The sequence below is a fragment of the Talpa occidentalis genome, unplaced genomic scaffold (assembly GCF_014898055.3).
Source record: "Talpa occidentalis isolate TD23 unplaced genomic scaffold, MPIMG_talOcc4v2.1 talOcc4.3, whole genome shotgun sequence".
NCBI classification, from domain to species: domain Eukaryota; kingdom Metazoa; phylum Chordata; class Mammalia; order Eulipotyphla; family Talpidae; genus Talpa; species Talpa occidentalis.
Window position 1 is genome coordinate 72,376,391 of NW_023603184.1, and position 16,063 is coordinate 72,392,453.

The 16,063-nt window shown below is 35.2% G+C and overlaps 1 protein-coding gene across 5 annotated transcripts in view; it reads left to right on the top strand.

Moving 5' to 3' along the window:
* Positions 1 to 16,063, top strand: part of R3HDM1 (R3H domain containing 1) — a 102,823-nt gene that overhangs the window by 23,778 nt on the left and 62,982 nt on the right. For 4 of the 5 annotated variants that reach the window (XM_037523279.1, XM_037523280.1, XM_037523275.1 and 1 more), the window contains 8 exons: positions 2,048 to 2,107; positions 2,191 to 2,331; positions 9,648 to 9,756; positions 9,846 to 9,941; positions 11,571 to 11,608; positions 11,692 to 11,742; positions 11,855 to 12,081; positions 14,141 to 14,395. In XM_037523279.1, the coding sequence (XP_037379176.1) occupies positions 2,048 to 2,107; positions 2,191 to 2,331; positions 9,648 to 9,756; positions 9,846 to 9,941; positions 11,571 to 11,608; positions 11,692 to 11,742; positions 11,855 to 12,081; positions 14,141 to 14,395 (977 nt within the window). The remainder of the gene's footprint in view (positions 1 to 2,047; positions 2,108 to 2,190; positions 2,332 to 9,647; positions 9,757 to 9,845; positions 9,942 to 11,570; positions 11,609 to 11,691; positions 11,743 to 11,854; positions 12,082 to 14,140; positions 14,396 to 16,063) is intronic. The other variant, XM_037523276.1, reaches the window with a different exon arrangement.

The following is a 16,063-nucleotide window of genomic DNA, read 5'->3' on the forward strand; positions in this document are numbered from 1 at the left end:
CTTATATTCATTTTCCTGGTCCCTTATTTAAGTTTTCTAGATTCCTGCTATGAGTGAGACCATCCTGTATTTTTCTTTTTCTTTTTGGCTTATTTCGCTGAGCATGATCCCTTCCAGCGCCATCCATGTTGCTGCAAATTGCATGTGTTTATCTTTTTTGAATGCTGAGTAATATTCCATGGTATATATGTACCACATCTTCTTGATCCAGTCATCTATTTTTGGGCATTTGGGTTGTTTCCAAAGCTTAGCTATTGTAAACAGTGCTGCTATAAACATAGGGGTGCAGGTGCTCTTTGGAATTGATGTTTCTGTGTCCTTTGGGTAAATACCTAGGAGTGGAATTGCTGGATCATATGGAAAGAGCTTGACACTTTTATTAATAAGACATGATGATGAGTTTTTGTGACTAAGGGGCAGGAGGTGAGACTAACAAGGTAGTTGAAGACTAGATCATCATGCTTTGTAGTCCGTATTATGAACTTTTAATCCAAGCTAAGAGCAGTGGGAAAGTTGTGATAAATATTTAACCAAGACAATAATGTGTGGTTATACATGTGTTTATAAAATCATTATGTTTGCTCCATGTAGAATGAATTAGGGAACAAGGGAAGATACAGAGGGACAGTATCCTATTTTTGTGGTCAAACCAAAGATCCTGATTGTTTCATTCTGGAGTGGTAATGGCAATATAGGGAAAATTACTATATTAGTGAACTAAACAGGAGGATTAGAATAAGGTCTGTGATGAGCTTAAATGCTTCCAGTATAGTATGCTGGGTGGAACGTAGTGCCACTTACCAAGCTGAAGAATACTAAAGGAGAGTAAGTTTTGAGGGCAAAATTGAATGTTGAGAATTTGTGTTGATGTGTTATCCTATTTTTAGCATTTGATTTGAAATCACCAGGGAGATGTGTTTTTTGTTGATTTTTCAACTAATGTAAAACAAGGTATCATCAGATATTACTCAGTTTTATGAGACTTACTTTACAATGAATGGGACGGATCGCACCTCAGGGCTGATGTGCAGTCTTCAAGCACTTAAGCAGGGTACACTGTCTCAGTTAGAATTTGAGAGGGATCAACTGTATGGTGTTTATTTGGAAGAGAAAATTAACTTGACCTAGTTTTATTGATATATAAAATTTTAGGGACAGAATCGAATCATTTCTAGTTCTCTGAATTTTTTTTCTCACATACACATGAAATTTACAGTGAACACAATATTATTCTCTTGAGCCATGTTCTTGGTGTGTGAGTATAGAGGTCCTTTGGGGAGTGGTACCATTAATTTGTTACAGCCTATGTTCACTAAGTAGAATTCTTGTGGCATAAAGGAACACATGCAGATATCCCGTCGAGTCCTTGTTTATTTCACATGTTGGAGACTTTTATTTCATTTTGATTTTTATGAGAAAAATTCCCAAAGCCTTAAAATTACATATTTACAAAATGATTTGAAAAGCCCTCCTTCTGAGTTTGAGTTGGTCATGCATTTCGTGTTTCTCTGCCATAGTTTCCTCTATAGGTAGCATTGAATCCCCTTAGGAGTAGTCCTCTTAGCGGCGTTGCATGTTCTGCAGAATACTGTTTCTATAGAGTTCAGTGTTATAACAAAACCATGAGTCTAACTAAAGATGTCTGTTTTGCTGCCAATGCTCAGCTTTATTGAGTAAGGAAGTAAAGACTAGTATGTTTTTTTGGTCCATGTATTTGCTGAACAGACTCATACTAATATTTAGCAGATCAAAATATACCTTAGGAATTACCACATTAATAATTGTTGAAGTTGGGTAATGACTAAATTGAAGTTCATTAGACTGTTAACTACATTTTTGTATATGTGAATTTTTTCATAATAACAATTAAGCTAAGTCATCCTTCTTTTAAATAATGCCTTTTTAGAAAGCATATAAGTATTCTAGCATCAAGCTTATGATATTCTTCTGTGTACAGTTTTTAGAAAAAAATTAGCCATATTAAGTCAACATTGATGATTATTTCAGTGTAAGTTTTACATATAAGAGTCTTCATATTTTGTTTCAGGGACAGAATGATGCTGTTGAAATTGGAACAAGAAATTTTAGATTTCATTGGTAATAATGAGTAAGTCCTGACATTTAACAAGAAAATAAATTGTCATCGCAGTTCTCCTTAACTTACTAAATTGACTTTCCTTCTACCTCTAGGTCTCCACGTAAAAAATTCCCCCCAATGACATCTTACCATAGGATGCTATTACACAGAGTTGCTGCTTACTTTGGACTAGACCACAATGTTGACCAGAGTGGGAAGTCTGTAATAGTAAACAAAACTAGCAATACAAGAATGTAAGTGTCAAATATATGTACATGTTATCTATGTGTGTAATGATACTTTTGTCTTTCTACAGTACCTATCATCTAAGGTTTTCCACATGATTTAGTAGCCTGATGAAGCTTTATTATAACCGTATACAAAATGACCAAAACTATACTTAGCTCACTAGATACAGATAAGGCAGGTGAGTGGTTACTGATTTAAAAAAGCAAGCCTCAGAGGTCAGACCTCCGCAGTGCTTGATAACATTCTCTGTGGATATTTAATTAATTACATAGCTATGACCAACTGAGGTAAATTCCTGTAAAAAAAAAAAAAAACAGATTTTGACATCCTCACATTTAATTAGTGTTTTATCTGTTTATCCTTTCTACCTCTGTTTTTCTTCTTTTCCCTCAAATCTCAAGAAGATAGGACTATTAGTTAAAATGACATTGTGCTTATTCAAATTTCTTTGCTTTGTATAATTTACTGAGAAAAATTTTGTAGGGATTCAGAGCTTTTTGCTTGAAAAAGTGGTAACTATTTTATTTTTATATTTTTTTACATTGTTCTTCATTTTTGTTATAACGTATCCTTTCTCATCTGGGTTATAGTCCCTGTGAAATTCCCATCACCATTTCACCCATGTACCATCACTATAATCCTTTGTGCTCTTTCCACACCCGTTTTGATCCTACTCCCCCCTTCCCCCTCTCCCATACTATATCTCTGGTTTATAGTTGCTTGTTTATTTTGATTTTCACTTTATTATAATTACTTTTTCTCCCCGATCCCTTATTTGGATCCTCTACATTTCTCCTATAAGTGAAACCATTTGGTATTTTTTTTTCCTTCTGCCTTATTTCACTGAGCATCCCTTCTAGCTCCATCTATGTAGCTGTGAAAAGCATGAGTTTATCTTTTTTGGTTGCTGAGTAATATTCCATTGTGTATATATACCACATCTTCTTGATCCAGTCATCTATTTTTGATCATTTGGGTTGTTTCCATAGCTTACCTATTGTAAATAGTGCTGTAGTAAACATAGGGGTGCAGGTGTCCTTTTGAATTAATGTTTCTGTGTCCTTTGGGTAGATACCTAGGAGTGGAATTGCTGGATCTCTGGAAGCTCCATTTTTAGCAGTTTGAGGAAGCTCCACACAGCTCCATAGTGGTTGGACCAGTTTACATTCTCACCAGCAGTGTGGGAGAGTTCCTTTTTCTCAACATCTTCACCAACATTTGTTGTTGCTAGTTTTTTTGATATATGCTATTCTCACTGGTGTAAGGTGGTATCTCATTGTGTTTTGATTTGCATTTCCCTGATTACAAGTGATGTTGAACATTTTTTCTTATGCCTGTTGGCCATTTGCATTTCCTCTTTGGAGAAGTGTCTTTTTAGCTCTTCTGCCCATTATTTGACTGGGTTTACTTTTGTTGAGTTTCATCAGCTCTTTGTAGATCTTTGTGATCAGTCCCTTATCATTAGTATACACAATACAAAGTATGTGTATACTTTGTATACAAAATACAATACAAAATACATTAGTATGCACATAGCAAAGATTTTTCTCCCAAGCAGTGGGATGTCTCTTTGTTTTGGTTAATGTCTTTTGCTGTACAGAAGCTCTTTAATTTGATGTAGCCACATTTGTTTATCCTTTTCTTCACTTTCTTTGCTTTGGGTGATGGGTCTTTAAAGATGTTATTGAGGTGTATGTCATGCAGTGTTTTCGCCTGTTTTTCCTTCTCCATATTTTATAGTTTCAGGTCTTATGTCTAGTTCTTTAATCCATTTTGAGTTGGTTTTTGTGCATGGTGTGAGGTAGTAGTCTAGCTTTATTTTTTTTTGCAAGTAGTAGTCCAGTTTTCCCAGCACCATTTATTGAACAAACTTTTTTTGTACCATTGTGTATTTTTTGCTCAAGAGTAATAACTTTATAATGTTAGTGAAATACTCATTGCTGATATTTGGGAGCAAAAGGTACAGTGCATTGACACCTAAAACTGTAACCTCATATACCTATCTTTAAAGCTAATCCTAAAGTGGCTAGTTAATCTAAAATTTATACATTGTTGTATGCTTATTAAAAGAATTTTCTATAATCCATTTCATATCTGAATATTGCAGTGGATGTATGGTAATGAACAGCAGTCAACTTCAGATGCCATAATAATACATTTTCAGTTCCTTATTTTTTTGCCTTTCCTGAAGTCAGACCTCTCAGGTTCTTATCTATGAATCATTCACTTTATTTTTTTTATTTAAATTTTATTTTTATATTCCCCATACAATTACATTCCCGTTATTTTGACCCCAATCCCTCCTTTCCCTGCCCCCCCCACCCCCCATAGAGTGTCTCTGGTTCATAGTTGTTGGTTGATTTTGATATTTTCTTTCTTATAGTTATTCTTTTTCCTGGTCCCTTATTTAAGTTTTTTAGATTCCTGCTATGAGTGAGACCATCCGGTATTTTTCTTTTTCTTTCTGGCTTATTTTGCTGAGCATGATCCCTTCCAGCGCCACCCATGTTGCTGCAAATTGCATGTGTTTATCTTTTTTGAATGCTGAGTAACATTCCATGGTGTATATGTACCACATCTTCTTGATCCAGTCATCTATTTTTGGGCATTTGGGTTGTTTCCAAAGCTTAGCTATTGTAAATAGTGTTGCTATAAACATAGGGATGCAGGTGCTCTTTGGAATTGATGTTTCTGTGTCCTTTGGGTAAATACCTAGGAGTGGAATTGCTGGATCATATGGAAGCTCTATGTTTAGTAGGGTCCAGAAATCTCCACACAGCTCTCCATAGTGGTTGGACCAGTTTGCACTCCCACCAACAGTGCAGGAGAGTTCCTTTTTCTCCACAACCTCGCCAACATTTGTTGTTGCTAGTTTTTTTAATATGTGCCATTCTCACTGGTGTGAGATGGTATCTCATGGTATTTTGATTTGCATTTCCCTGATTACAAGTGATGTTGAACATTTTTTCATATGCCTGTTGGCCATTTGCATTTCCTCTTCAGAGAAGTTTCTTTTTAGCTCTTGTGCCCATTTTTTGACTGGATTATTTTCTTTGTTTTTGTTGAGTCTCATCAGTTCTTTGTAGATTTTTGTGATCAGTCCTTTATCATTAGTGTTGGGTGCAAAAATGTTCTCCCAGTCGGTGGGGTTTCTCTTTGGTTTTGTTATTGTGCCTTTTGCTGTGCAGAAGCTCTATAATTTGATGTAGTCCCAGCTGTTTATCTTTGCCTTCACTATCACTGCTTTGGGTGACGTGTCTGTAAAGATGTCTTTGATGTGCATATCATGTAGTATTTCGCCTATATTTCCTTCTATGTATTTTATGGTTTCAGTTCTTATGTCTAGTTCTTTAATCCATTTTGAGTTGGTTTTTGTGCATGGTGTGAGGTAGTAGTCAAGCTTCATTCTTTTGCATGTAGCGACCCAGTTTTCCCAGCATCATTTATTGAACAGACTTTCTTTGCTCCAATGCATAGTCTTTGCTCCTTTGTCAAAGATTAGTTGACCATAAATCTGTGGGTTTATTTCTGAATTTTCTATTCAATTCCATTGGTCTGTGTGTCTGTTCTTGTTCCAATGCCATGCAGCTTTGTGAATCATTCACTTTACATGGTTGTTTTCAACTATTTATGTCCCTTCTGTGTATAATGACTTTTTACCATTTAGCTGCCATATTGTTTGCTGCAACTAAATTGGTTTTCTTTCATAGCTATATTGCTGGAACCTAGTATTTTTAAATGATTGTTCCTACAACTGCAATTAAATTACTGAAGATGGATATTATTTTTAAATGATCCTATCCGTTTTTAGGGATTAAAGTTTACCTAAAAATATAAATCTGATTTAATTTTTTATCTGCCTGTCCCTTAATTTTTTTAAAATATCATCCTCTGTAAAGCTTTTCCCAGTTAGTTTTGTCATGGCTAAAGTAGGGTGGTAATCATAAAATAAGAACTGGACTAAAGGTAAATAGAACCTCATTTCATTTAACCAGTACTTTTCAACATTACTCAGAGCTGCTGGATACCCAAGCACATATACATTAGCAGGCATTTTGACTAACATTTCGACTGGTGACTCTCTAAGGTTTTCAATACAGTGTAACCTCAGTTATTTGAATGCTATAAATGATGTCAGAAAATTCTAGGGTTTTCTTTATCAAGGTAATCAAAAATTTAGGTATAGCGTAATTAAGCATTTCAGGTCACTGAAGTTACACTGTATCATTTTATATCTTCTGAACTAGAATGAAGTTTGTAAATGAGAAAACCTTAGAGATCTTCTCCACATTGAATAAAAACAAACTTACCTTTTCCTCATAGGCAGATTACCCGCTCCAGCCTTGAACCAGTGGTGTGGATGTCAACAACTCTTTGTCCACTGGGTTGTCTCATTGGAGCGGGAAGTTGGCGATAACAGGGCAGTAAATTCAGGCATCTATAAAAGAAAGAGGTAAGACAGTCTTAAGGTTAGCTGAAATGCCTGCCAATGCTATTTGGTGTGGGAAGCCAGCTGCTCTTAGAAAAGTTCCCAGGCCCTTAGTTAAATCTTAAAGTTCACTTTGGAATAAGTCTCTTACCCAAACGTTAAGTAACTTAGAACAGCTACAGAAATAGTTGATATAAGCAAGCAAGGCACTCATGTAACAGAAACAATACACTGTCATTGTCAGAACTAAAGAGAGATTTAGACTTCTAATGAAAGCATTCTTTTCCTAATCAGTTTGATTATGAAACTTTTTTTTTAAAGATTTATTTATTTATACAAGAACTGGGATACAGGTCAGGGGTGTGGGAGGGTGAGAGAATTCACCAAAGACAGAGCGGGGAACAGAACAGGCAGATGACCAAAGACACTGCGAGGGAAGCTGCAGGCGAGGCAGGAGAGGTCTACTGAGCCATGTGGGTTTCTCCCTGGCAGGCTGGAATTGAACCTGCGCTGCAGAGGCTGCAGACAGCTTCACAGCGTGGCGCTCAACCCGCTGTACCACCGGGGAGACCCTGATAATGAAACTAAATCTATTTTTCCTTTCTATATATGCCTGTTTTCTGTATATTTTAAAAATAGAGATTTCTTTATCTTACATCACTCTCACTTTTAAATCTTTTGTATAATTTGGCAGGAGGCAAAAATAGTACTTTTAAAAAATTTAGTAGTTTAAAACAGATTCAGAAGTGTTACTTGATTACTATATAATGAAATGATGGCCTTAGTTTGGTGAAATGTTTCTAAGATTTATTTTGTTTAGAAATTTAAGGTATTGGGCCTCCCCTGGTGGCGCAGGCGGTTGAGCGCAGTGCTGTGAAGCTGTCTGCAGCCTCTGCAGCGCTGGTTCCATCCTGGCCAGCCAGTGAGGGTCCCACATGGCGCAGCAGACCTCTCCTGTCTCGCCCACTGCTCCCCTCAGCAGTGTGTTTCAGTCAGTCTGCCTATTCTGTTCCCCGCTCTGTCTCTGGTGAATCCTCTCACCCTCCTGTGCGTCTGGCCTGTACCCCAGTTCTTGCATAAATAAATAAATAAATAAATAAATAAATAAATAAATAAATCTTTTTAAAAAAAGAAATTTAAGATATTCACAAATACATGATTACATATACTGTATGTAAAAAAATCTAGGGGTCCAATTAGACTTTCTTATAACTAGACTTTCTTATATTTATAATATAAATATTTTTATCATGTATTTGAAAAGAATAATTCCAGTTTTACAACAGGATAGTTAAGTCATAAGAGCATTAAATGAATTAATTTGTTAAAGCTAAGAATGTGTTTTGGAGACCTCGCTGGTGGCACTGGGGTTAAAGTCTCAGCGCTATCAAGCTGTCACCAGCCACTATGGCATGGGTTCTATCCCCAGCCAGGTAGATAGTCCACATCACACAGCAGACCTCACCTGTCTCACCCTCTGCTCCCCTCAGCAGTGTATCTCAGTGGATCCACCTGTTCTGTTCCCCACTGTCTCTCCTTTCACTCCCCTGAACCTTTGGCCTACCCCCTACTTCTTGTATGCATAAATGAATAAAAATAAATCTTTTTAAAAAAAAAAATGTGTTTTGGGAAGTGAAATTTTGTAATTGTTCTTTTCCACAGACCACAGCCTTATGTCTGTCTTCTGGATCTCAGTGGAACTTGCTCCTTCCATAGAGGAAAGACCAATATAAAATACATTATTATGATTTTATAATCATAACTTTAGGTTACAAATTCAATCTCCAAAAAAGAATTTCTCTTCTCCAACCTATTTCAATTAATGTTAAAAAAAAAAAGATGTGGGGGCCTCCCTGGTGGCGCAAGGGGTTAAGCACCGCACTATGAAGCATTCCGCAGCCTCTGCAACAGGATTTGGATCCCCGGCCGGCCAGGGAGCAGCCCACATGGCGAAGCAGACCTCCTGTCTTGCCCGCTGCTCCCTTCAGCAGTGTGTTTCAGTCAGTCTGTCTGTTCTGTTCCCAACTCTGTCTCTGTTGAATCCTCTCACCCACCGCATCTCTGGCCTGTACCCCAGCTCTTGTATTCATAAATAAATAAATTTAATAAAAAAAATGTACCCTACTGTAATTAAGAATTTGTGGCAACTTCATTGCATTTTGAAGAACTCTCTTAAGTTTTGGTTAATTCAATCACAAAATATTAGATTGTTTTCAATTATTGAACACACCAAAATTTTCACTTAGATTTAGAGGTACATTGCAAAGAGAATGCACAGGCTTTGCTTTTGCTATACCTGGCTCCAATTCTGGTATAGTTATGTGCTTGCCTTTTGACCTTGGACAGATGCTAAAGCCATTTGAACCTCAGGTTTCTCAGTATTTATAATAACAACTGTTTTAAGTGGTTAATGTTTAATTTCTATTCATCTATTCATTTCAGCTTCAGAACAACCCTATGAATTTGGTACACTATAATTTCCATTTGCAAATGAAAAAACTAGGAAATGGAAAGGTGATGTAACTTTTGCAAGTCCTAAAGGAACTAAAGAGATAAAGCTGAAGTTTGTTTTTATAAATTTTTGTTTAATTGACGTAACATTAAGGTCCCCACATCAGATATGGCCACCAGAGTGCACCCACCACTAGATCACCCATAGTCCACACCATGGTCCACTGTGCTTCCTTCCCTCATTGCTCTTACTCCTCTCCCAAACCCTTTCCCTTCTGGATGCTTCATTTCTATACTCAAAGGTTGAATGTCTGAATTCAAGCAGTTGGATTATAGAGCTCGCACTATAGTTGATATGGCCTCTAAATCATAACATGGGGTACTTAATTTTCTGTAAATATTTTGTATTTTTTATCAGTCTTTGTTTTGTTTGTTTTTCAGACCTGATCAGAAATTTAATGAACATATTAAGGATGATAAAGGTGAAGATTTTCAGAAACGATATATTCTCAAGAGAGATAACTCTAGCTTTGACAAAGATGATAACCAGGTACTCTAAGACAACTTGAGCACTTTTATAGGTGCATGACTTATACCAGCATATCATTTCTCAGGAATTAATTGTTCTCTTTTCTTTAGATGAGAATACGTTTGAAAGATGACAGAAGAAGTAAATCTATTGAAGAAAGAGAGGAAGAGTACCAGAGAGCTAGAGACCGAATATTTTCCCAAGATGTATGTACTACCTTATATTTAAGACTTACTGCTAATTGCATTGTAAGGGCTCGCTTTTCCCTTACTCTGTTGATCACACACTTCTGACCAGGTTTGTTACATATAAAGTCACCTTTTAGAAGTAGTGCTACACTATAGAAGTTACATACATTTTGTAAAAGTTGCAAGGAGATAGACTACAGGAGTAGTATACAGAACTGAGCATATAGGGTACTGAGTATATAGTTTGTATTATTTTTTGTTTCCTTCCAGACCTAACAGACTTAAAGAGTCATAGAACATTGATTATTGTCTGCAAAATTATGTTGTCAATAATGGACTTCCCTTGAAAAGTAACTTGTTTCAATAATGACAGTATGCTGTATGCTTTATAAAGAGACATGAAGGTAAAATAGGTGACACAGTAGAGAAAGTACTATAAACCAAAATTGGGAGCAAAAGGGAGAGTTAGTTTCCCGAGAGAAGACCTAAAAGAGTGAATTATTTAATTAGAGGCTCATTATTTGCAGAAACCCAGAAACAATCGAGAACTTGACACTTGAGGAGTTGAAAGATTTTAACAGCTGAATTATAGCCTAGGTGACAAAGGAAATAAGGAAAGTTAGGTTGGAGAAATAAGCAGGAATCTGATGAATTGATAGCTAGTTATGATGCTGGGGCTTTTAACTAGAGGGTGGGTCAGCAAACTTTTTCTGTGAAGGACCAGATTAAGTATTTTAGACTTTTCAAGCCATACAAACCTTTATTGCAACAATGCAAATCGACTTTGTTAATATGAAAGCTGGCTTGTAAGTAAATGGGTATAACTGTATTTCAGTAAATTTTATTTTATCACCTATTTTGGTGATAGGGCGCAGTTTGCTGATTTCTGTACTACAACATCAAGGAGTTTAAGGAGGGAAGAGGCATGATCAAATTGACAATTTTGAGAGATTGCTATGGCTTCTGTTGCTTAAAATGGATGAAAAAAGCAAAAACTGATAGCTAGGTGAAAAATCTTTATAATAGTACAAACAAACAAAAAAAAAAAATGTTGACTGAGCTAGGGTAATAACACTAGGAGCAGTTTGTCCATAAATTGTATTGGGGCATCACTGGCTTATTTACTATCTCCACAGTCAAAGCACATGTGATAAAATATTTGTTGATTGAATGAAGTGAAATCTAAACTAGTGTGTACCTTAACTATATATTTTTTTTTTTTTTTTTTTTTTTTCTTTTTTTTGTGGGACCCTTGCCGGTGGCCAGGGATCGAACTGGCACTGCAGAGGCTGTGGGCAGCCTCTCAACCCAGCACTCAACTGCTGTGCCACCAGGGGAGGCCCTTAACTATATATTAATGAATATGGCTTCACTTGTTTGAAGGAGAATGTCTATTACAGAGTAATTCGTACAGCAAAAATAAATAGCTTCAAAATATGTATTTGTTGAAAGTAAGCCTAGTGTCTCTAAGGCAAAAATAAAAATTCCATTATCATTTATTTATGTACTCTTATCACCACTTTGGATTTTTATTATGGGGATACTTTTTAAATACTATTACATATGATTCTTGTTGTCATCATTGATTTATGATGGCATTATCCATTTACATAAACTCACCTTTTCATATCTATTCTTTCTTTCTAGTCCCTGTGTTCCCAAGAGAATTATATTATTGACAAAAGGTAAGAGAATTTTTAACATTTGTTTTGGCAGCTATCTGACTGATACTAATAAAAATTAAAATGTCTTATTAAAATGCCAACAGAATTCAAGATGAGGATGCTAGTAGTACCCAGCAGAGGCGCCAGATATTTAGGTATTGGAAGCATGTTTTCATGCAGCATTGAAAACTTAAAAAGTATTTTTTCTTTTTATTCTTTCCATTTTTTTTGATATTAGTTTTTCAAAGTTTTATTCCTAAATTACAGAGTTAATAAAGATGCTTCAGGGAGATCAACAAATAGCCATCAAAGCAGCACTGAGAACGAGCTGAAGTACTCTGAACCACGGCCCTGGAGCAGCACTGATTCAGACAGCTCTCTTCGAAACTTCAAGCCTGCTGTAACCAAAGCCAGCAGTTTCAGTGGAATATCAGTCCTGACAAGAGGTGATAGTTCTGGAAGCAGCAAAAGCATAGGCAGGCTTTCAAAAACAGGTATCAATATCTGTCTAGAATTCTTCAGTCAGAACATTGGTTTCCATAATGTTCTTAGCTCTTTATTTATCATAAGGCTTCTGTAAATATCCTAAAATATAAATTTTGTAAAATAAAACCAACAATACATCAAGTACCTCCAGAGTACTTAAGAGATTATATAATTATTGACATTTATGATTCATTCTCCGTGTGAGATACCTACAAACATCAATTAAGATATAAATTCTCTGTTGTGACATAAACTTAGGTAGTCAGGTTGGGTTCCATGTAATGTCATTTCTTATTTGAGTACCTGAGCTAGTTGAAAATTCTTCATTGCTTATTTATAGTTAGAAGGCACAGTTCCTCACCTAGGGTTAATTGTCATTGATTGCATTTTAAGCTAACAGTATAAATTGCTGGTTGCAGTTTTCATGACAAAGTCTTATTTGCCAAACAATGAATAAAATTGCTGAGAAGTTTCTGAGAAATTTTAAGACTAAAGAAAAATATTCAGTGTAATTATTATGAATGAGAGAGTAGAAAGATCAATAACATTCTAACTTCTTTGCTTTTAGAGTACATAGACTCATAACACTTCTTTTCACTTTTACTGTCTTCAGTACTAAAGAAGCTCACATTTCTTTTAAGATCCTTATAGATTTTCATTTTTACCCCCAAATAAGCATGGAAGTCAGCAGAAATTACTCTCTGTCTTGCTATAGATATGTGCTATTCTACAGAAAACAGTTGAAAAGAGAGGTATATATTTGAAGGTGACCTCTTATTTTTTAATTCCTGGTTGTAGTCAGTGCTTGAAATTGTTAAAGCTTATAAATTGTACTTGTTAACTTTTTAACTTATGTGGGTGTTAAAAATATCTTAGTGTATATAATAATATATTGTTGAAGATAGGTTAATATTATGAATATAAGACCTCTGCACATGTACCAAGGATGTATTTATTTATAAAATGGCCACTTAGTCTTTGTAACAGAAAAACTACTCGTGTCATGAGAGTTATTTTAGACACACTGGCCAAATGAAAATGTTTTAAGAACATGTACTATCTGTAACCTTCATTATCTGCAGAGATGAGAAGAAATATTATTTAACTCTTCTTTTATTAAGAAAAATTATTTTTATATAGTTTTTGTCAGTAGTACTGCTTGGCACCACTTAAAATAGAAGTTGCTTTTAGAAAGCAGGCTGTAGTGTCACATATTTATTTCATTCATAGAGGATTAATTTTCAGTCCCAGAGCAAACTCTATTACAACGAAGCCTAACTAATTATATACAGTATTAAAAATCTTATTTTCTTTCATTTTCTCATTTTGTACTTTAACAAATATATTGAAAGTGACATTTTCAGACTTTATTTAATAGAAAATGAGATAGATTACAGACATGAAAGCAGTTTAAATTACCAAGTTTATTAAATAAAGTGACAAAAATTTAAGCTGATACTAATGTAAGTACATGGAATATTTTTTCATGCTATCTTTGTCCCTTGATAAATTGAAAGTTGACATTACAAATCAGAAGATAGTATGATTATGAACTGAAATGAAATTCTGCACTGAAACTTGATAGAGAATTTATTATATTTGTTATTTCCTATACTGCTCAATCTTTCTATGTTCTTATAGATAAGGGGTTTCTGATATTAGAGTTATCAGACATCTTGCTGTGCTAATTTCTTTTTCCTGGGGGGAAGGTTTTAATCTGTATATTTCTAGGTATTAATCTAAAAGGTAAAACGTATAAAGTTTGTCTTTTGGGGGATGTGAGTAATGTGCTTTTTGTGAATGTCTCTGGCTGGAGTTATTATAAATTTGTATAAGTTGCATGCTTTGGCTGTGACTTCTTTTAACACTTATGTGATCAATTTGCTGTGTTAAACTTGTTCATATGGGGAAGGGAAGCAAAATTAATTATATGGTAAATCAAAAACAGCTTGATGCTTTTTGTGGTAATTGCATGTTATGCAATATGAGTTTTATTGTTACGTACTTAAAACATGCGTTTTTATATGAGGTTTAAAAAATCCATATTTTTCATTACTCCTCCCCTAGGTTCAGAGTCTTCTGGTAGTGTAGGGTCATCTACGGGCTCTCTTTCTCACATCCAGCAGCCTCTCCCAGGTACAGCTCTCAGCCAGTCTTCTCATGGCGCACCTGTCGTCTATCCAACAGTCAGCACTCATAGTTCTCTTTCCTTTGATGGTGGCCTAAATGGGCAAGTCGCATCTCCTAGCACTAGCTTCTTTTTGCTTCCCTTGGAAGCGGCAGGCATACCACCTGGCAGTATTCTGATCAACCCACAAACAGGTTGGTATCTAGAAAAAGCTGTTTGTTTCCATTGAGATATTAGGGATTATTTGGAAGTTTAAAAATGTTTATTAGATGTATTGTCTGTACTGTGTATGTGTTGTCAGCTTTGTATTTTTTGTGGTTAATTGGAACTTTAATAAAAAGATTTTAAAAATGTTAAAAAGACATTTATAGCAGAAAGTAATTTTTCCCTTGTGACATCATCTTTTAGGTCAAATAATGGCCTAACTATAATTATAAAACAGTTCATTTCCTAGAAATGAGACAACCAGATTTGAAGGAACTTTATTGATTAAACAGTTTTATCCTGAAAAAAATAGTATGCATTTCCTGAAGAAGGAGAAAGTATACAACTTTCATTTATTGTATAATGAAGTAGAACAAACCTATTGAAAATGCTCTTCTGAATACAATAATTGTTTTCTGAGTAAAAGGTAAAGGATAACTCGTGCATCTAAAAAAAATGTATATAATTGTCATTTAGCATTGACAACACATATTCTTTGCAATTCAATAATAATTACACTTAGCAATTAACTATGTCATATACTGTGTTAAGTGCCTTAAATACATTAACCCTGTTAGACAAAAATTCTCATTTACAAATAAGAAGACTGACTTCAGAGAGATTATAAAACTCTAAACATCATACATTTGATTATGTATATTGGCAAAAATAACCAGAAAAACTATAATGTTTTAGAAGATCACAAGTAGTCTTGGTGTAACATTGCCTAATCATTTGGTAAGATAATGAAAACAATCTTAAATCATTTGATAACCTCCATAAGTATTCACAGACTTAGCTGATGGTGTAGTGGCTGGGTAATAAGATAAATACAGGTAAGAGTATCTGAGTGTTCCTGAGCCTTTTCTTTGTTTTTCATAGAGAAAATCATTGTTTGAAGCTCACTACCTTCAGGTTTCACTTGCATCTCTTTTTTAAACTTCAAGTGTTGAATTTTTTTTTTCTATTATAAGAATTGAATTACCATAAATAATTAACTCTTCAGATTTAGCTTTTGCTTAGAAGCAGTCATCTCTCAGGTCTTTTCTATTACTAAACTCCATGTTTTTCTGAACCAGAATATAACATGATTTATTATTTTACTATTTCCTGTTTTCTTTCAAATCACATAGTATGTTTTTGGTAACATGAAAGATTCAAATGAGTAGGAAATGCAAATGAATTGATTTCTTAGTTTAAATGTATTATCCAAAATGATCTGTTTGCTTTTTGAGAACATTTCAAAAATGTTCAGCACATCCAGCATTTCAATGCACATCCAGCTTTTTTTCTGGCAGTTCTAAAGCTGCTTTATAAAGTATTTTTACCCAAATCTTCTCTGCTTTTTTTACTTAAATATCATTTCGCAATCAAGAAATAAACAGCATGACTTGTTTTCAGTTACCTATACACATCACATAAGTTACTAGGATACTGATAAAGTTTGATTTTGGGGCCTCCTTGGTGGCGCAGGCGGTTGAGCGCAACGCTGTGAAGCTGTCCGCAGCCTCTGCAGTGCCGGTTCGATCCCCGCGGCCTTGGAGCAACCCACATGGCGAGTAGACCTCTCCTGTCTCGCCTGCTGCTCCCCTCAGCAGTGTATTTCGTCATTCTACCTGTTCTGTTCCCCTCTCTGTCTCTGGTGAATCCTCTCACCC